General features: G+C 56.4%; 1 protein-coding gene across 1 annotated transcript in view; it reads right to left on the minus strand.

The window, feature by feature from the left end:
- Nucleotides 1–5,280: 5,280 nt before the first annotated feature.
- KDM5C (lysine demethylase 5C) overlaps nucleotides 5,281–19,818 on the minus strand; it is a gene marked incomplete at its 5' end in the record, with an annotated part of 34,464 nt that continues 19,926 nt past the window's right edge. Inside the window, 9 exons of the mRNA XM_036406054.2 lie at nucleotides 5,281–5,886; nucleotides 6,503–6,703; nucleotides 9,832–10,031; nucleotides 11,536–11,593; nucleotides 14,276–14,803; nucleotides 16,425–16,559; nucleotides 16,635–16,814; nucleotides 17,951–18,089; nucleotides 19,437–19,795. Coding sequence (XP_036261947.1) covers nucleotides 5,878–5,886; nucleotides 6,503–6,703; nucleotides 9,832–10,031; nucleotides 11,536–11,593; nucleotides 14,276–14,803; nucleotides 16,425–16,559; nucleotides 16,635–16,814; nucleotides 17,951–18,089; nucleotides 19,437–19,795 — 1,809 coding nt within the window. The remainder of the gene's footprint in view (nucleotides 5,887–6,502; nucleotides 6,704–9,831; nucleotides 10,032–11,535; nucleotides 11,594–14,275; nucleotides 14,804–16,424; nucleotides 16,560–16,634; nucleotides 16,815–17,950; nucleotides 18,090–19,436; nucleotides 19,796–19,818) is intronic.

Raw genomic sequence — 19,818 nt, forward strand, 5'->3', positions numbered from 1 at the left:
CTGAAATTCAACAGGCCCCAAAATCCCCTCAGGGAGCCCCAAATTCCTCAGGGAACCCCCAAATCCCCCAGAGAGCCCCAAAATCCCCTCAGAGATCCGCAAAAGCCCCTCAGGGATCCCAAAATCCCCTCAGGGATCCCTGAAATTCAACAGGCCCCAAAATCTCCTCGGGGAGCCCAAAATTCCTTCAGGGAACCCCAAAATCCACTGGGGCCCCAAAATCCCCTCAGAGATCTCTAAAAATCACCGAGAGAGCCCCAAAATCCCCTCAGGGAGCCCCAAAATCCACCGGGCCCCAAAATCCCTTCAGAGATCCCCAAAATCCCCTCAGGGATCCCAAAATCCCCTCAGGGATTCCCGAAATTCAACAGGCCCCAAAATCCCCTCAGGGAGCCCCAAATTCCTTCAGAGAGCCCCGAAATCCACCAGGCCCCAAAATCCCCTCAGAAACCCCTAAAAATCACCGAGAGAGCCCCAAAATCCCCTCAGACAGCCCCAAAATCCACCGAGCCCCAAAATTCCTTCAGGGAACCCCAAAATCTCCCCAGAGAGCCCCAAAATCCCCTCAGAGATCCCCAAAATCCCCTCAGAGATCCCTAAATTCTACCTGGGCCCCAAAATCCCCTCAGAGATCCCCAAAAATCACCAAGAGAGCCCCAAATTCCACCTGGGCCCCAAAATTCCCCTCAGGGATCCCCAAAAAATCCCCTCAGGGAGCCCCAAAATCCACCGGAGCCATAAAATCCCCCTCAGAGAGCCCCAAAAATCACCAAGAGAGCCCCAAAAATCCCCTCAGGGATCCCCAAATTTCCCCCAGAGAGCCCCAAAAATTCCCCTGAGGTCTTTGCCTCAGGGATGGGGTTTTTTTTCCTGAAAAAAATTGGATTTTTTTCCCCCTCAGGAAAAGGGGGGTATTTACCTCAAAAAGAGGTAAATCTTTTAAAAGAGGTAAATATTTAAAAAGAGGTGATTTATAATATAAATTTTCCTCAAAAAACCCGCTCAAAACCACACATATCCCCAAATCAACTGCTTTTTCCTCAAAAAAAGGATGGTTTTGCTCAAAAAAAAACAAGGGATTTTGCCTCAATTTTGAAAAATGAGGGAGTTACATTAAAAAAAAAAAGGATTTTTAAAGAAAGGAGGGGTTTGTCTCAGGAAAAAAAAAATAAACAAAAAACAAAAAACTATTTTTTTTCTAGAAAAGTTAATTTGCCTTAAATTTGCTGCTCAGGAGGATTTTCCTCAGGAAAAGGGATGTTTACCTCAAAAAAAAAAAATTAAAGTTTTTACTCAATAAAGAGAGGGTTTCCCTCATAGAAAAGAATACAAAACAACCAATTTTCCCTAAAAGAAAAAAAAAAATCCCTCAAAGAAAAGAAAAATTTTAAAAGGTGGAAAAATAAATTTTTTTTAAATGTGATTTTTTTTTTCACTGTTAAAGGTATATTCACATCAGGGATGAGTGGGAATATCCTCAAAAAGGAGGATTTTATTTCAGGAAAAGGGAAATTTCTTGAGAGAAAATGATGGTTTTTTTCTCAAAAAGGAAGTTTTCAGTCAAAAAGGAATTTTTTCCCTCAAAAAATGAGTTTTATCTCAGGAAAAGAGACATTTGCCTCCCGGGGACGGTGAATTGTTCTCAAAATGGAATATTCCCTCTCGAAAAGGGATGATTACCTCAAAAAAAAATCCTTTTTAAAAAGTTTTGCCTAAAAAAAGAAGTATTTATTCCAAGAAAAGGAGGTGTTTTCACCTCAAAAAAAAAAAGGAATTTTTGCCTCAGGAAAAACGAGATTTACACCCAAAAAGGGGAAGGGAAAAAAAAACCAAAAAAAGCGGGGATTTTACATCAGAAAAAGGGATTTTGTCACCTCAGAAAATGTGAATTTTACATTACAAAGGAGGTGGGTGCATCCCTGAGGAAAGAGGAATTTTCACCTCCGAAACGGGGATTTTACCTCAGAAAATGGAAACTTTACCTCAGAAAAATGGAAAATTTACCTCAGAAAAATGGAAAATTTACCTCAAAAATTCGAAAATTTTACCTCAAATAATGGAAACTACCTCAAAAAAATGGAAAATTTACCTCAGAAAATGGAAACTTTACCTCAAAAATTGGAAAATTTACCTCAGAAAATGGAAACTTCAATTCAAAAATGGAAACTTTACCTCAGAAAATTGAAAATTTACCTCAAAAAATGGAAAATTTACCTCAAAAATTGGAAAATTTTACCTCAAATAATGGAAACTTTACCTCAAAAAAATGGAAAATTTACCTCAGAAAATTGAAACTTTAACTCAGAAAATTAAAACTTTACCTCAAAAATTGGAAACTTTACCTCAGAAAATTGAAAATATACCTCAAAAATTGGAAAATTTATCTCAAAAATTGGTAAATTTACCTCAGAAAATTTAAAATATACCTCAAAAAATGGAAGCTTTACCTCAAAATTGTAAAATTTATCTCAGAAAATTGAAACTTTACCTCAAAAAAAGGAAAATTTACCTGAAAAAATGGAAACTTTACCTCAGAAAATGGAAAATTTATCTCAAAAAATGGAAAATTTACCTCAGAAAATTTAAAATATACCTCAAAAATGGAAGCTTTACCTCAAAATTGTAAAATTTACCTCAGAAAATGGAAACTTTACCTCAAAAAAAGGAAAATTTACCTCAAAAAATTGAAACTTTACCTCAAAAATTGGAAATTTTACCTCAGAAAATTGAAAATTTACCTCAGAAATTGGAAAATTTATCTCAAAAATTGGAAACTACCTCAAAAATTGGAAAATTTACCTCAGAAAATTGAAACTTTACCTCAGAAAATTGAAAATATACCTCAAAAAATGGAAAATTTACCTCAGAAAATTGAAAATATACCTCAAAAAATGGAAAATTTATCTCAAAAAATGGAAAATTTACCTCAGAAAATTTAAAATAGACCTCAAAAAATGGAAGCTTTACCTCAAAATTGTAAAATTTACCTCAGAAAATTGAAACTTTACCTCAAAAAATGGAAAATTTACCTCAAAAAAAGGAAAATTTACCTCAGGAAATGGAAAATTTACCTCAAAAAAAGGAAAATTTACCTCAAAAATTGGAAATTTTACCTCAGAAAATGGAAACTTTACCTCAAAAATTGGTAAATTTACCTCAGAAAATTTAAAATATACCTCAAAAAATGGAAGCTTTACCTCAAAATTGTAAAATTTATCTCAGAAAATTGAAACTTTACCTAAAAAAATGGAAAATTTACCTCAAAAAATGGAAACTTTACCTCAGAAAATGGAAAATTTACCTCAAAAAAAGGAAAATTTACCTCAAAAATTGGAAATTTTACCTCAGAAAATGGAAAATTTATCTCAAAAAATGGAAAATTTACCTCAGAAAATTTAAAATAGACCTCAAAAAATGGAAGCTTTACCTCAAAATTGTAAAATTTATCTCAGAAAATTGAAACTTTACCTCAGAAAATGGAAACTTTACCTCAAAAAATGGAAACTTTACCTCAGAAAATGGAAACTTTACCTCAAAAAAAGGAAAATTTACCTTAGAAAATTGGAAATTTACCTTAGAAAATGGAAGTTTTATCTCACTCACCGATTTTCGAGGTTTCGGTTCTTCCTTTCCGCACGGATTTCACTTCATGAAAGGTTTTTTAATCCCAGCAAAGGTGAATTTTACTCAGAAATGAGGCGTTTACCTCAAGAAAAGGCCGCGTTTACCTCAAGAAAAGGCCGCGTTTACCTCACAAAAGGCAGTTTTACCTCACAAAAAAAGAACTTTTCACCTCAGGGCGGCAGATTTGGCCTCAGAAATGTGAAATTGAGCTCACTTAAAGAGGGTTGACCTCGTGAAAAGGCGTTGTTCTCTTGGTGAAAGGGGCATTTTACCGCACAAAAGTGGATTTTTGCCTCAAAAAGGTGAATTTCACCTCACAAAAGTTCATTTTTCACCTCTTGAAGGGGTTTTTTTCCCTCAGCACCAGGAATCGCTCCAGGGATCCCAGAGGAGGCTCCCGCGCCCGCCCGAACCCCAAAAACCCAAACCCCCAAAATCCCGAATCCCTCGAAATTCTGAACCCCAAAACCCCAAACCCCCAAAATCCTGAATCCCTCGAAATCCTGAAACCCCAAAACCCCAAACCCCCAAAATCCTGAATCCCCAAAATTCTGAACCCCAAAACCCCAAACCCCCAAAATCCTGAACCCCAAAAAATCCTGAATCCCTCGAAATTCTGAAACTCCGAAACCCAAACCCCCAAAATCCCGAATCCCTCAAAATTCTGAACCCCAAAAACCCAAAACCCAAACCCCCAAAATCCCGAATCCTTCGAAATTCTGAACCCCAAAAACCCCAAACCCCCAAAATCCCTGAACCCCCAAAATCCCGAATCCCCAAAATCCGGAACCCCAAAAACCCAAACCCCAAAAAATCCTGAATCCCTCGAAATTCTGAAACTCCGAAATCCAAACCCCCAAAATCCTGAATCCCTTGAAATCCTGAATCCCTCGAAATTCTGAACCCCTCAAAATCCTGAACCCCAAAAACCCAAACCTCAAAAATCCTGAATCCCCTGAAATTCTGAAACTCCGAAATTCTGAACCCCCAAAAACCCAAACCCCCAAAATCCCGAATCCCTTGAAATTCTGAAACCCCAAAAACCCAAACCCCCGAAATCCCGAATCCCCAAAATTCTGAACCCCCAAAATCCCGAATCCCCAAAATTCTGAAACTCCGAAATCCAAACCCCAAAAAATCCTGAATCCCTCGAAATTCTGAACCCCTCAAAATCCTGAACCCCAAAAACCCAAACCCCCAAAATCCTGAATCCCCAAAATTCTGAAACTCCGAAATCCAAACCCCCAAAATCCTGAATTCCTCGAAATTTTGAACCCCCAAAATCCTGAATTCCTCGAAATTTTGAACCCCCAAAATCCAAACCCCAAAAACCCAAACCCCCAAAATCCCAAACCCCCAAAATCCTGAATCCCTCGAAATCCTGAACCCCCCAAAATCCTGAATCCCCCAAAAACCTGAACTCCCCAAAAACCCTGAACCCCCAAAACCCTGAACCCCTAAAATCCCTGAATCCCCCAAAACGCCAAACCCCTAAAATCCCTGAACTCCCCAAACCCCTGAACCCCCAAAATCCCAGACCCCCCAAAACCCCTGAACCCCGAAAAATCCCAAAGCCTCAAAACCCTGAACCTCCAAACCCCTGACCCCCCAAAACCCCAACCCCTCCCCAAACCCCCCCAAAAAAACCTCTCCGAGTCCTTTTTAACCTCCAAAGTTTAATAATAATAAAAAAAATCATAATACAATAAAATAAGGGCCGGCCCCGCCCCCCCCGCTCCGAAGAGCTCGAGCCTCGTTAGTGTGGGGGAGGGGAGGGGGGGAGGGGCAGGGGGGGCCCCAAATCTGCCCCGCCCCCACCCCCACCCCCCCAAATCCTATAAAAAACCCGGTGGGGGAGGGGCGGGGGGAGGGGCTGGCCCTGCTGTGCTGGTTGGGGCCCCTCCCCCTCCCCATTTTGGGGCTCCCCCTCTCCCCCATTTTGGGGGGGCTCCCCCCCCTCCCCCATTTTGGGGGGGGCTCCCCCTCTCCCCCATTTTGGGGACCCCCCCGGGGCTGAACGATACAAAAGAAAGAAATGAAATAATTACATCGCGGGGGGGGGAGGGGAGAGGGGAGAGACCCCCACCCCCCCCCAGCACCCCCAGCCCCAAATCGGGGGGGTGGGGATGGGGGGGAGGGGCTCAGAGTGAGGGGGCGGGGCCGGGGTGGCCCCTCCCAGTCCATCCCCACCGTGTCAGGCGCGTCCGTCGGTCCGTCCGTGTCTGTCTGTGTGTCCGAGCTGGGGGCGCCGCGTCACGAGTCCTGGGGGGCACAGGGGGGGACAGGCCTGGAACCGCTGCACCCCAAAACCGCTGCACCCCAAAATTATTGTACCCCAAAAACAACTGCACCCCAAAATCACTGTACCCCAAAGCAATTGTATCCCAAAAACAACTGTACCCCAAAACTGCTGTACCCCAAAACTGCTGCACCCCCAAAGCAACCCCATTGATCCCTGGATAGGGGGAAGCCCCCAGAGCCGCTGCTCTGCACCCCAGAATCCTCCCGGACCCCCATTAACCCCCTCTGTACCCCATAATGTCCCCCATTAACCCCTTCTGCACCCCATTAACCTCCTCTGTGCCCCATTAACCCCTTCTGTACCCCACAATCCCCCCATTAACCCCTTCTGTACCCCATAACACCCCCCTTAACCCCCTCTGTACCCCATTAACCCCTTCTGTACACCCCAATCCCCCCATTAACCCCTTGTGTGCCCCACAATCCCCTCCCCATTAACCCCTTCTGTACCCCCCTTAACCCCCTCTGCACCCCCATTAACCCCCTCGGTACCCCATAACACCCCCATTAACCCCTTGTGTGCCCCACAATCCCCTCCCCATTGACCCCCGTGTCCCCACCGTCCCCCCGCACTCACCCCCGGGGTCTGGGCCGCGGCCGTGGGGCTCTCCCGGGGGTCCCCCCCGCCCTCGGTTCCCCGGCTCCTCTTTGGCTCCAGCTCCTCCTTGGCCAGGGAGGGGAGGAGGTGCCCCCCGCCCCCCCGCTCCGCCCGGCGCTTCCGGCGCCTCTCGGGGTCCCGGCCGCGGGCGCGAGGCCCCCGGCGCTCGGCCTGCTCCAGCTGGGGAGGGGGACACAGAGAGAGAGAGAGACCCCCGTCAAACACACCAAAATGGGGACAGGGACACACAGAGAGGGACCCCTGTCAGACACCCCAAATGGGGACAGGGACACAGAGAGACCCCTGTCAGACAGCCCGGCGCTCGGCCTGCTCCAGCTGGGGATGGAGGGGACACACAGAGACCCCCGTCAGACACCCCAAATGGGGACAGGGACACAGAGAGACCCTCAGACACCCCGGCGCTCGGCCTGCTCCAGCTGGGGAGGGGGACACAGAGAGAGACCCTCAGATACACCCAGATTGGGGACAGGGACACAGAGAGAGACCCTCAGACACCCCAAAATGGGGACAGGGACACAGAGAGACCCTCAGACACCCCAAAATGGGGACAGGGACACAGAGAGACCCTCAGACAGCCCGGCGCTCGGCCTGCTCCAGCTGGGGATGGAGGGGACACAGAGAGACCCCCGTCAGACACCCCAAAATGGGGACAGGGACACACAGAGAGGGACCCCTGTCAGACACCCCAAAATGGGGACAGGGACACACAGAGAGACCCCCGTCAGACACCCCAAATGGGGACAGGGACACACAGAGACCCCCGTCAGACACACCAAAATGGGGACAGGGACACACAGAGAGACCCTCAGACACCCCAAATGGGGACAGGGACACACAGAGAGGGACCCCCGTCAGACAGCCCAAAATGGGGACAGGGACACACAGAGAGACCCTCAGACACCCCAAATGGGGACAGGGACACACAGAGAGACCCTCAGACACCCCAAATGGGGACAGGGACACAGAGAGGGACCCCTGTCAGACAGCCCAAATGGGGACAGGGACACAGAGAGACCCTCAGATACACCCAGACTGGGGACAGGGACACACAGAGAGAGACCCCTGTCAGACACCCCGGTGCTCGACCTGCTCCAGCTGGGGAGGGGGACACACACAGAGAGACCCCCGTCAGACACCCCAAATGGGGACAGGGACACACAGAGAGACCCTCAGACACCCCAAATGGGGACAGGGACACAGAGAGACCCTCAGACACCCCAAATGGGGACAGGGACACACACACACAGAGAGACCCTCAGACACCCCGGCGCTCAGCCTGCTCCAGCTGGGGACAGGGGACGCACACAGGGACCCCCGTCAGACACCCCAAAATGGGGACAGGGACACAGAGAGACCCTCAGATACACCCAGATTGGGGACAGGGACACAGAGAGACCCTCAGACACCCCAAAATGGGGACAGGGACACAGAGAGAGACCCTCAGACACCCCAAATGGGGACAGGGACACACACAGACAGAGGGACCCTCAGACAGCCCAAAATGGGGACAGGAGGGGACAGCCCCACCAGACACCCCCAAATGGGGGGGGCACACACACAGGGACCCCCATGAGACACCCCCAAATCGGGAGGGGGGACATAGAGACCCCCGTCAGACACCCCCAAATGGGGAGGGAGGGGCTGGGCTGACAGGGGTTAATGGGGGGGTGGTGGGGTATAGAGGGGATGCAGGAGGGGTTAAGGGGGGGATTATGGGGTACAGAAGGGGTTAATGGGGGATTATGAGGTATAGAGGGGGTTAATGGGGCAGAGAGAGGGTTAATGAGGGATTATGGGGTACAGAAGGGGTTAATGGGGTGCAGAAGGGGTTTATTGGGGGTGTTGTGGGGTACAGAAAGGGTTAAGGGGTGTAGAGGGGGTTAATGGGGGAATTATGGGGTACAAAAGGGGTTGATGGGAGGGTTGTGGGGTACAGAGAGGGTTAATGAGGGGTCAGTGGGGGAATTATGGGGTACAGAGGGGGTCCCAATGGGTTTGGGGTGCCCGGGGTGGGGGCAGAGCAGTGCAAGGAGGGATTTGGGGGCTCCGAGGGGATTTGGGGACCCTCGCCCCAAAGAGTTGGTGGGGAGGGGTTAAGGAGGGGATGGGGGGAGTTTTGGGGGACCCCCCCCCCCCAGTTTTGGGGTCTCTGAGAGAATTTGAGGGGGTCAATAAGAGCTCTAAGAGATCATTTAGGGGCAGTTTTGGGGTTCAAGGGAGATGATTTAGGGCAGTTTTGGGGTGCCCAGAAGGGATTTGAGCAGTTTTGGGGGGTTTGTTCTGTACCCTGGGCAGTTTTGGGGTCCCCAGGGCAGTTTCGTGGTCCCTGTGGCAGTTTTGGGGGTCCCCAGGGCAGTTTTGGGGCTCCCGTGGCAGTTTTTGGGGCTCCCAGGGCAGTTTCGGGGTCCCCGTGGCAGTTTTGGGGTCCCCAGGGCAGTTTTGGGGTGCCCATGGCAGTTTCGGGGTCCCCATGGCAGTTTCGGGGTACCTGTGGCAGTTTCAGGGTCCCCGTGGCAGTTTTGGGGTCCCCATGGCAGTTTTGGGGCTCCCATGGCAGTTTTGGGGTGCCTGTGTCAGTTTTGGGGTGCCCATGGCAGTTTCGGGTCCCCGTGGCAGTTTTGGGGTCCCCAGGGCAGTTTTGGGGTGCCCGTGGCAGTTTCGGGGTACCCGTGGCAGTTTTGGGGCTCCCATGGCAGTTTTGGGGTCCCCGTGGCAGTTTTGGGGTGCCCGTGGCAGTTTCGGGGTCCCCAGGGCAGTTTTGGGGCTCCCATGGCAGTTTTGGGGTGCCCGTGTCAGTTTTGGGGGGTTTGCTCTGTACCCCGTGTCAGTTTTGGGGTGCCCGTGTCAGTTTCGGGGGTTTGCTCTGTACCCTGTGTCAGTTTTGGGGCTCCCATGGCAGTTTCGGGGTCCCCGTGTCAGTTTCGGGGTGCCCGTGTCAGTTTCGGGGTGCCCGTGTCAGTTTCGGGGTGCCCGTGTCAGTTTCGGGGTCCCGTGTCAGTTTCGGGTGCCCGTGTCAGTTTCGGGGTCCCCAGGGCAGTTTCGGGGTCCCGTGTCAGTTTTGGGGTGCCCGTGTCAGTTTCGGGGTGCCGTGTCAGTTTCGGGTTGCCTGTGTCAGTTTCGTGGTCCCCGTGTCAGTTTCGGGGTCCCGTGTCAGTTTCGGGGTGCCGTGGCAGTTTCGGGGTGCCCGTGTCAGTTTTGGGGTCCCGTGTCAGTTTCGGGGTCCCCAGGGCAGTTTCGGGGTCCCGTGTCAGTTTCGGGGTGCCCGTGGCAGTTTCGGGGTGCCGTACCTCGAGCAGCAGGCGGAACAGCCCCAGCGGGGGCGGGCGCGTCGCCTGCAGCAGCCGCCAGATGCTCTGGGCCTCGTCCAGCGTCACCTCCAGCAGGTCCCCCTCCATCATCAGCTCCTCCAGCGGCCGCCGCGCCGCCTCGGGCAGCTCCAGCACCGGGCCCTGCAGCCGCGGCAGCGCCGCGCCCAGCGCCTCCAGCTCTGCGGGGACAGCGAGGGGACAGTGAGGGGACACCACAGTGACATGGGGACACCATGGGGGGCAGCGCCGCGCCCAGCGCCTCCAGCTCTGCGGGGACAGCGAGGGGACAGTGAGGGGACAGTGAGGGGACAGTGAGGGGACACCATGGGGACACCATGGGGGGCAGCACCGCGCCCAGCGCCTCCAGCTCTGCGGGGACAGCGAGGGGACAGTGAGGGGACAACATGGGGACACCATGGGGACACAGCGTGTGTGCCCTCGGGCAGCTCCAGCACCGGGCCCTGCAGCCGCGGCAGCGCCGCGCCCAGCGCCTCCAGCTCTGCGGGGACAGTGAGGGGACAGTGAGGGGACACCACAGGGACATGGGGACACCATGGGGGACAGCGCCGCGCCCAGCGCCTCCAGCTCTGCGGGGACATCATGGAGACAGTGAGGGGACACCATGGGGACATGGGGACAGTGAGGGGACACCATGGGGACACCACAGTGACATGGGGACACCATGGGGGGCAGCACCGTGCTCAGCGCCTCCAGCTCTGCGGGGACACCATGGGGACAGTGAGGGGACATGGACATGTCCCCATTGCCAGCTCCAGCATGGGGCTCTGCAGCCGCGGCAGCACCTCCAGCTCTGCAGGGACATGGGGACATTGTGGGGACATGGGGACACAGGGACCCTGCAGCCCCAGCAGGGCCACGCTCAGCGCCTCCAGCTCTGCGGGGACACCATGGGGACATCGTGGGGACAGTGTGGGGACAGTGTGGGGACACCACAGGGGCTTGGGGACGCAAGGACGTGGGGACACAGAGTGGGCTCAGCGCCTCCAGGTCTGCGGGGACATCGTGGGGACACCACGGGGACACCATGGGGACACCATGGGGACATTGGAACAGGGGGACACGGCGCACTCAGCACCTCCAGCTCTGCAGGGACACCATGGGGACATGGAGGGGACACCATGGGGACACCACAGGGACCCCCAGAGATCCACAGGAGCCCCCAGCACCGCTGAGCTCACCCGGGACCCAGGGGATCCCCGGATCGCTCTGTCCCTGCCCCGTGGGATCTGCTGGACCCCTCTGTCCATCCCTGGATCCGTCTGTCTGTCCCTGGATCCCCCTATCCCTCCTGGATCCCTCTGTCCCATCCTGGATCCCATCCCTGGATCCCTCTGTCCCTCCCTGATGCCATCCTGGATCCGTCTGTCCATCCCTGGATCCGTCTGTCCCTCCTGGGTCCCCCTGTCCCTCCTGGATCCCTCTGTCCGTCCCTGGATCCCTCTGTCCCTCCCTGATCCCATCCTGGATCCCCCTGTCCCTCCCTGATCCCTCTGTCTGTCCCTGGGTCCCATCCTGGACCTGTCTGTCCCTCCCGGGTCCCCCTGTCCCTCCTGGACCCGTCTGTCCGTCCCTGGGTCCCCCTGTCCCACCCTGGGTCCCCCTGTCCCTGCCCATGGGATCCCCAGGATCCCGGGGGTCTCCCCAGGCCCCGGCCCCGCTCACCCGAGGGCAGGGCTCCGTTCTTCTCCGGGCTGGGGGCGTCCCCGTTCTCCACCGACACCTGGGGGGGATGCAGGGAAGGTGTTCTGGGGGGGTCAGCCTCCCCCAGCCCCAAAGTCACCCCAAAAACACCTCATAACCTCAAAAACACACCAAAATCACCCCAAAACCCCAAAAACACCTCAAAAACATCCCAAATCCCCAAAACACGCCAAAAACTCCCCATAACCCCCAAAACACCTCAAAAACACCCCAAAACCCCCAAAACACCTCAAAAACACCTCAAAAACACCCCAAAACCCCAAAAACACCTCAAAAACACCTCAAAAACACCTCAAAAACACCCTATAACCCCAAAACCACACCATAACCACCCAATAACCCCAAAAACACCCCCAAAACACCCCATAACCCCAAAAACACCCCAGAAACACCCCAAAACCCCAAAAACACACCAAAAAACACCCCATAACCCCAAAAACACCTCAAAACCACCCCATAACCTCAAAAACACCCCAAATTCCCCCCAAATCCCCCAAAAATCCCCCAAAACCCTGCCCCCAATCCCCACCTTGGTCTGCCCGTTGGAGCTGGCTCTGACACCCTGAATTCCTCCCTCAAACCCCCACAATTCCCCCTAAAACCCCCCATATTTCCACAAAAAACCCCATAATTCCCCTCCAAACCCCCCATAATTCCACAAAAAACCCCATAATTTCCCCCAAAACCCCCCACAATTCCACAAAAAACCCCATAATTTCCCCCAAAACCCACCTTGGTCTGCTCGTTGCGGCTGGCCTCATGCAGGGCCCTGACACCCTAAATTCCCCCTAAATCTCCCCCAAATCTCCCTAAAACCCCTATAATCCCCCTCAAAACCCCCATAAATTTCCCAAAGACCCCCATAATTCCCCCCAAAACCCCATAATCTTCCTAAAACCCCCAGAATTCCCCCGAAATTCCACACCTTGGTCTGCTCCTTGTGGCTGGCCTCGCACAGGGCCCTGACACCCCAAATCTCCCTAAAACCCCCCTAATTTCCCCCAAACCCCCCCTAAATTCCCATACCTTGGTCTGCTCATTGCAGCTGGCTCGGACACCCTGAATTCCTCCCCAAATCACCCCCAAATCTCCCCCAAAACTTCTCCAAATCTCCCTAAAAGCCCCAAAATTTGCCCACCCTGGCCTGCTCGTTGCGGCTGGCCTCACACAGGGCCCTGTCACCATCGCTGTGGTGCAGCCGCTGCCGCAAGGCCCCGACACCATAAATTCCCCCAAATCTCCCCTAAAACTCCCATAATTCCCCCCAAATCACCCCAAAACCCCCCTAAATCTCCCCAAAACCTGCCCACCTTGGCCTGCTCGTTGCGGCTGGCCTCACACAGGGCACCATCACCGTCACCGTGGTGCAGCCGGTGCCGCAGGGCCCTGACACCCCAAATCACCCCCAAATCTCCCTAAAACACCCATAATTCCCCCCCAAATCTCCCTAAAACCCCCATAATTCGCCCCTAAATCTCCCTAAAACCCCCATAAACCCCCCTAAATCTCCCCTATCCCCACCTTGGCCTGCTCGTTGCGGCTGGCCTCACGCAGGGCCCTGTCACCATCGCTGCGGTGCAGCCGCTGCCGCAGGGCCCCGACACCATAAATTCCCCCCAAATCTCCCCTAAAACTCCCATAATTCCCCCCAAATCACCCCAAAACCCTCTAAATCTCCCCAAAACCTGCCCACCTTGGTCTGCTCGTTGCGGCTGGCCTCACACAGGGCACCGTCACCATCACCATGGTGCAGCCGGTGCCGCAGGGCCCTGATACCCCAAATCTCCCCTAAAATTCCCCAAATCTCCCCTAAAACTCCCATAATTCCCCCCCAAATCTCCCTAAAACCCCCATAAACCCCCTAAATCTCCCCAAAACCTGCCCACCTTGGTCTGCTCATTGCGGCTGGCCTCGCGCAGGGCTCCGTCACCATCACCGTGGTGCAGCCGCTGCCGCAGGGCCCTGACACCCCAAATCACCCCCAAATCTCCCTAAAACCCCCCCAAATCTCCCTAAAACCCCCATAATTCCCCCCAAATCACCCCAAACCCCCCCTAAATCTCCCCAAAACCTGCCCACCTTGGTCTGCTCATTGCGGCTGGCCTCGCGCAGGGCTCCGTCACCATCGCCGTGGCGCAGCCGCTGCCGCAGGGCCCTGACACCCCAAATCACCCCCAAACCTCCCCTAAAACCCTCGCAAATCACCCCCAAACCCCTCTAAATCTCCCTAAAACCCCCTTAAACCCCCCCAAATCTCCCCAAAACCTGCCCACCTTGGTCTGCTCGTTGCGGCTGGCCTCGTGCAGGGCACCGTCACCATCACCGTGGTGCAGCCGGTGCCGCAGGGCCCTGACACCCCAAATCACCCCCCAAACCTCCCCTAAAACCCCCCCAAATCTCCCTAAAACCCCCATAATTCCCCCCAAATCATCCCAAAATCTCCCTAAAACCTCCCCAAATCACCCTAAAACCCCCATAAACCCCCCTAAATCTCCCCAAAATTTGCCCACCTTGGTCTGCTCGTTGCGGCTGGCCTCGCGCAGGGCGCCGGCACCGTCACCGTGGCAGAGCCGGTGCCACAGGGCCCTGACACCCCAAATCACCCCCAAATCTCCCTAAAACCCCCATAATTCCCCCCAAATCATCCCCAAATCTCCCTAAAACCTCCCCAAATCACCCCAAAACCCCTTTAATTCCCCACCTTGGTCTGCTCGTTGCGGCTGGCCTCGCGCAGGGCTCCATCGCCGTCGCCGTGGCACAGCCGCTGCCTCAGGGCCGCCAGGCGCTCCAGGGGCCCGGCCACCTCGGGGGACGCCAGGAGCTGGCGGGCGCGGTCCTGCCAGGTGATGGCTCTCTCGGTGAGGCACTGCAGGGCCTCGCCCTCGGGCAGCCGCACCGGCAGCTTCTGCAGGGCCACCAGCAGCGCCAGGATGGTCTCGAGGCGCGGCCGCCGCGAGCGCTGGCACAGCGGGCACAGGAACTTGGCGTCCCACTCCCACCAGGCCGGCGACGGTTTCTGGGAGCCCAGGCGGGGCCAGGCCACGCAGGAGCCGTGGAACCAGTCCCGGCAGAGCTGGCACTGCAGCATGGCCGGCCCCGAGGGCTGCCCGCACACGCAGGAGGGAGGGCCCGGGCCGGGCAGGGGCGGCGCCGATTTCTGGGCGTTGGCGTGGCGGAGCCGCAGCATTCCCTCCTTCTCCTTCTGTTCACCCTCCTTGAACGCCACAATCTGGGGATACAGAGATTGGGGGGTGACACAGGGTGTGACCCTCATATCAAACCCCTCATCCCAAACCCCTCAGTGCCCTCCTTCTCCTTCTGTTCACCCTCCTTAAATACCACAATCTGGAGGACAGAACAGGATGAGACTAGGGGGTTACCCTCATCCTAAACCCCTCAGTGCCCTCCTTAAATGCCACGATCTGAGGGGATAGAACAGGGGGAGAGGGTGGGACCCTCATCCCAAAGCCCCTCAGTGCCCTCCTGCTCGCCCTCCTTGAGTGCCACAATCTGGGGGATAGAACGGAGTGAGATTGGGGGGTTACCCCCACCCCAAACCCCTCAGTGCCCTCCTTCTCCTTCTGTTCCCCCTCCTTAAATGCCACGATCTGGGGGGATAGAACAGGGGGAGAGGGTGGGACCCTCATCCCAATCCCCTCAGTGCCCTCCTTAAATGACACGATCTGGGGGGACAGAGATTGGGGGTGACACAGGGTGTGACCCTCATATCAAACCCCCTCATCCCAAACCCCCTCAGTGCCCTCCTTGAGTGCCACAATCTGGGGGACAGAACAGGGGGAGACTGGGGGGTTACCCCCACCCCAAACCCCTCAGTGCCCTCCTTCTCCTTCTGTTCACCCTCCTTAAATGCCACGATCTGGGGGGACAGAGATTGGGGGTGACACAGGGTGTGACCCCCACCCCAAATCCCCTCAGTGCCCTCCTTGAACGCCACAATCTGGGGGAGAGCAGGGGGTGAGAGGGGACAGGGATGGAGGAAATGTGGGTGCCCCCCACCCCAAATCCTTGAATGTCAAAATCTGGGGTGGAGGAGAGCAAGGGGTGACAGGGGACAATGAGTGGGGGGGGTCATAGGGTGTGACCCCCACCCCAAAATGCCACAATTCGGGGGGGGGAGCAGGGGGTGAGAGGGGACAGGGATGGAGGAAATGTGGGTGCCCCCCACCCCAAATCCTTGAGTGCCAAGATCTGGGGAACAGTAGAGGCGTGAGAGGTGACAGGGACTGGGGAAATGTGGGTGCCCCATGCCCAAAACCCCAAACACTTGGATCTGGAGGGAAATGGGGAGTGTGAGAGGTGACAGGGTTGGGGGGGTCACAGGGTGTGCCCCATCCCCACACCCCTAAACCCCCCAACCTAGGGAGAGCAAGGAACACGAGCAGTGACAGGAACCCAGGTCAGACGTGGTGCCCCCCACCCCAAACCCCTGAATGCCCAGATCTGAGGGAGGTGAGGGCTGAGAGAGGGGACAGGGACTGGGGGAACGTGGGTGCCCCCCATGCCCAAACCCCCCAGTCTAAGGAGAACGAGGAACATGAGCGATAACAGCAATCGAGGCTGGATGTGCTGCCCCCCACCCCAAACCCCCGAATGCCAAAATCTGGGGGACAGCAGTGGGGTGAGAGAGGTGACAAGAACTGGGGGAATGTGGGTGCCCCCCACCCCCAAACACCTAAACCCCCCCCAGTTCAGGGAGAATAACGAATATGAGCAGAATCGAGGGCGGACGCGGTGCCCCCCACCCCAACCACCCCAATCCCGGGGTGGGCACAGCAGGGATGGGACCAGTGCCAGTGCTGGGGGTGCCCCCCAGAGCCCCCCCTGCTCACCACGGCCCCGGGGTCCCGCAGGTCCTGCGCCGACAGCCCCAAGCTCTCGGCGTCCAGGCGGTAGAGCCCCGGCTCCTGCCGCCACTTGAGCCTCTTGCTGCTGTCGGAGCCGGCGTCGGCGCAGGGACACAGCACCTGGGGGACGCCATGGAGGGGTCAGCGCCCCGCCAGGACCCCCCAGAGCCCCCCCAGGGCCTCCCCCAGACCCACCTCGAGCAGGGTGTAGCAGGAGTTCTTCTTGAGGAAGGTGCGGGAGGCCTTGTCCCGCCAGGAGTGCGCGGTGCCCACCTGCACCTCGAGCTGCCGCAGCTCCTCCAGGCGCACGGGCAGGTCCCGGCCCACGGCCACCAGACCCTCCAGGTCATCCAGGCACGGGTAATGGTCACCGTTCTGGGGGGACAGTGACAGTGACATGGGTGACATGGGTGACATGGCCACCAAACCCTCTAGGTCATCCAGGCACGGGTAATGGTCACCGTTCTGAGGGGACAGTGACATGGGTGACATGGGGACATGGGGACACCAAACCCTCCAGGTCATCCAGGCACGGGTAATGGTCACCGTTCTGGGGGGACACGGGGTCAGGGGTGACATGGGGACACATGGGGACACACGGGGACACGGTGTCAGGAACAGGGACAGGATGGGATGGGACACGGTGGCAGATGGGAGGTCCATGGGGACAGGGACGTGGAGGTGTCCAGTGTCCGTGGGGACAGGACAGGGATGGACAATGTCCAGTGTCTATGGGGACAGGGACACAAAAGCATCCAGGGGGACAGAATGGGGACACAGGGGTGTCCAACGTCCACAGGGACAAGACAAGGATGTGCAGTGTCCAGGATCCATGGGGACAGGGACAGGGAGGTGTCCAGTGTCCACAGGGACAGTGTGGGGACACAGGGGTGTCCAGAGTCCACGACAGGGACAGGGATGGACAATGTCCAGAATCCATGGGGACAGGATGGGGACACAGGGGTGTCCAATGTCCACAGGGACAAGACAAGGATGTGCAGTGTCCAGAATCCATGGGGACAGGGACAGGGAGGTGTCCAGTGTCCATGGGGACAGTGTGGGGACACAGGGGTGTCCAGAGTCCATGACAGGGACAGGGAGGTGTCCATGTGTCCAGGATGGGGACACAGAGGTGTCCCCTGTCCAGGGGACAGCCCAGGCACTCAGGGCTGTGCAGTGAGGGGTCCCAGGGTGTCCCTGGGGGTCTCGGGGGTCTCAGGGTGTCCCAGGGGTGTCAGGGGGTCTTGGGTGTCCCAGGGGGTCCCAGGGGGTGTCAGGGGGTCCCAGGGGGTGTCCCAGGGGGGTTTCAGGGGGTCCCAGGGGCAGTTTCAGGTGTCCCAGGGGGTCTCAGGGTGTCCCAGGGGATCCCAGGGGGGTCCCAGGGAGTCTCAGGGTTTCCCAGGGGTCTCAGGGGGGTCTCAGGGTGTCCCAGGGGGTTTCAGGTGTCCCAGGGGGGTTTCAGGGGGGGTGTCCCAGGGTGTCCCAAGGGGTCCCAGGGGTGCAGAGCCCACCTGGATCTCCTCGACGTCGGCGATCCAGGCTCGGGCCTTGCCCAGGGCCTCCTTCAGGGCCTGGATGTTGGGCAGCAGCGCTGGAATGTTCTCGGCCTCCTTGATGATGGCAGCCAGCGTGGCCGGGGGGTGCTTCTGCCTGCGGGGGGTCAGAGCCAGGGACCTGAGACCCCCCTGACACCCCAGAGACCCCCTGATACCCCAGAGACCTGAGACCCCCTGATACCCCAGGGACCCCCAGGGACCCCCCTGATACCCCAGAGACCCCCCGACACCCCAGAGCCAGGGACCTGAGACCCCCCTGACACCCCAGAGACCCCCATGACACCCCTGATACCCCCAGGGACCCCCCTGACACCCCAGAGACCCCCATGATACCCCAGAGCCAGGAACCTGAGACCCCCCTGACACCCCAGAGACCCCCTGATACCCCCTGAGATCCCTGACACCCCCAGGGACCCCCATGACACCCCCAGAGCTCCCCCTGACACCCCAAAGCCAGGGCAGGAGCCTCTGAGGAGCAGCTGAACCCCAAATTTTCATCCCCCTCGCCACAGAGTCACCCCCAGCCCCTTTGTCCCAACTCAGGGAACAGAGGGCACAGCCCCAGCGCCCCCCTCCCCCTGGGGACACCCCAGCCCCTCTGGGGACAGCTCCAGCCCCTTTGGGGACAGCTCCATCCCCTCTGGGGACAGCTCCATCCCCTTTGGGGACACTACAGCCCCTTTGGGGATGGTTCCAGTCCCTTTGGGGACAGCTCCAGCCCCTCTGGGGACAGCTCCAGCCCCTTTGGGGACACTCCAGCCCCTTTATCTCCATTTGGGGACAGCTCCAGCCCCTTTGGAGACACCTCCAGCCCCTTTGGGGACACTCCAGCCCCTTTATCTCCCTCTGGGGACAGCTCCAGCCCCTTTGGGGACACCTCCAGCCCCTTTGGGGACACTCCAGCCCCTTTGGGGACAGCTCCAGCCCCTTTTATCTCCCTCTGGGGACAGCTCCAGCCCCTTTGGGGACACTCCAGCCCCTTTATCTTCCCCTGGGTTAGAGTCTCTCCCTTTGGGGATGGTTCCAGTCCATTTGGGGACAGCTCCAGCCCCCTTGGGGACAGCTCCAGTCCCTTTATCTCCATTTGGAGAGGGCTCCAGCCCCTTTATCTCTCCCTGGGTCGGGGTCCCTCCCCCTGGGGACAGCTCCAGCCCCTTTATCTCCCCTTGGGGACACCTCCAGCCCCTTTATCTCCAGCCCCTTTATCTCCATTTGGGGACACCTCCAGCCCCTTTATCTCCTTTTGGGGACAGCTCCAGCCCCTTTATCTCCATTTAGGGACACCTCCAGCCCCTTTATCTCCAGCCCCTTTATCTCCCTTTGGGGACAGCTCCAGCCCCTTTATCTCCAGCCCCTTTATCCCCGCCCGGGTCGGGGTCTCTCCCTTTAGGGACAGCTCCACCCTCCCCCCTGCCCCCGGCTCGGGCTCCCTGGCCCCGACCTGGCCTCGAGGCACATCTGGGCCTTCTCCTCCCAGCGCTGGGCGATGGTCAGCAGCTCCTGCAGCTCGGCCATGGCCACGTCCACGGCGGGGCTGGGGGCCACGGTGCGGCCGGCCTGGATGAGGCCGCGCATGACGGGCAGGGGGACGCGGGCGCGGGGGGAGCGCAGCGTGGCCGTCACCTCCTCCAGCCAGGCGGCCTGGGCCAGCTGCCGCTCCAGCCGCCGGCCCTCGGGCACCTCCACGCCCAGGCGGGCCCCGCGCTCCAGCAGCTCCTGCAGGGCCCCCGCGCCCGGAGGGGGAACGGCCAGGGCGGCCCGGGCCTCGGCCTGGAAGGCTTCGACTCGGTCCAGCAGGGCCTGGGGGGACAGGGGACAGTGTG

This window comes from Molothrus ater, unplaced genomic scaffold, assembly GCF_012460135.2.
Source record: "Molothrus ater isolate BHLD 08-10-18 breed brown headed cowbird unplaced genomic scaffold, BPBGC_Mater_1.1 matUn_MA682, whole genome shotgun sequence".
In the NCBI taxonomy this organism is placed as follows: domain Eukaryota; kingdom Metazoa; phylum Chordata; class Aves; order Passeriformes; family Icteridae; genus Molothrus; species Molothrus ater.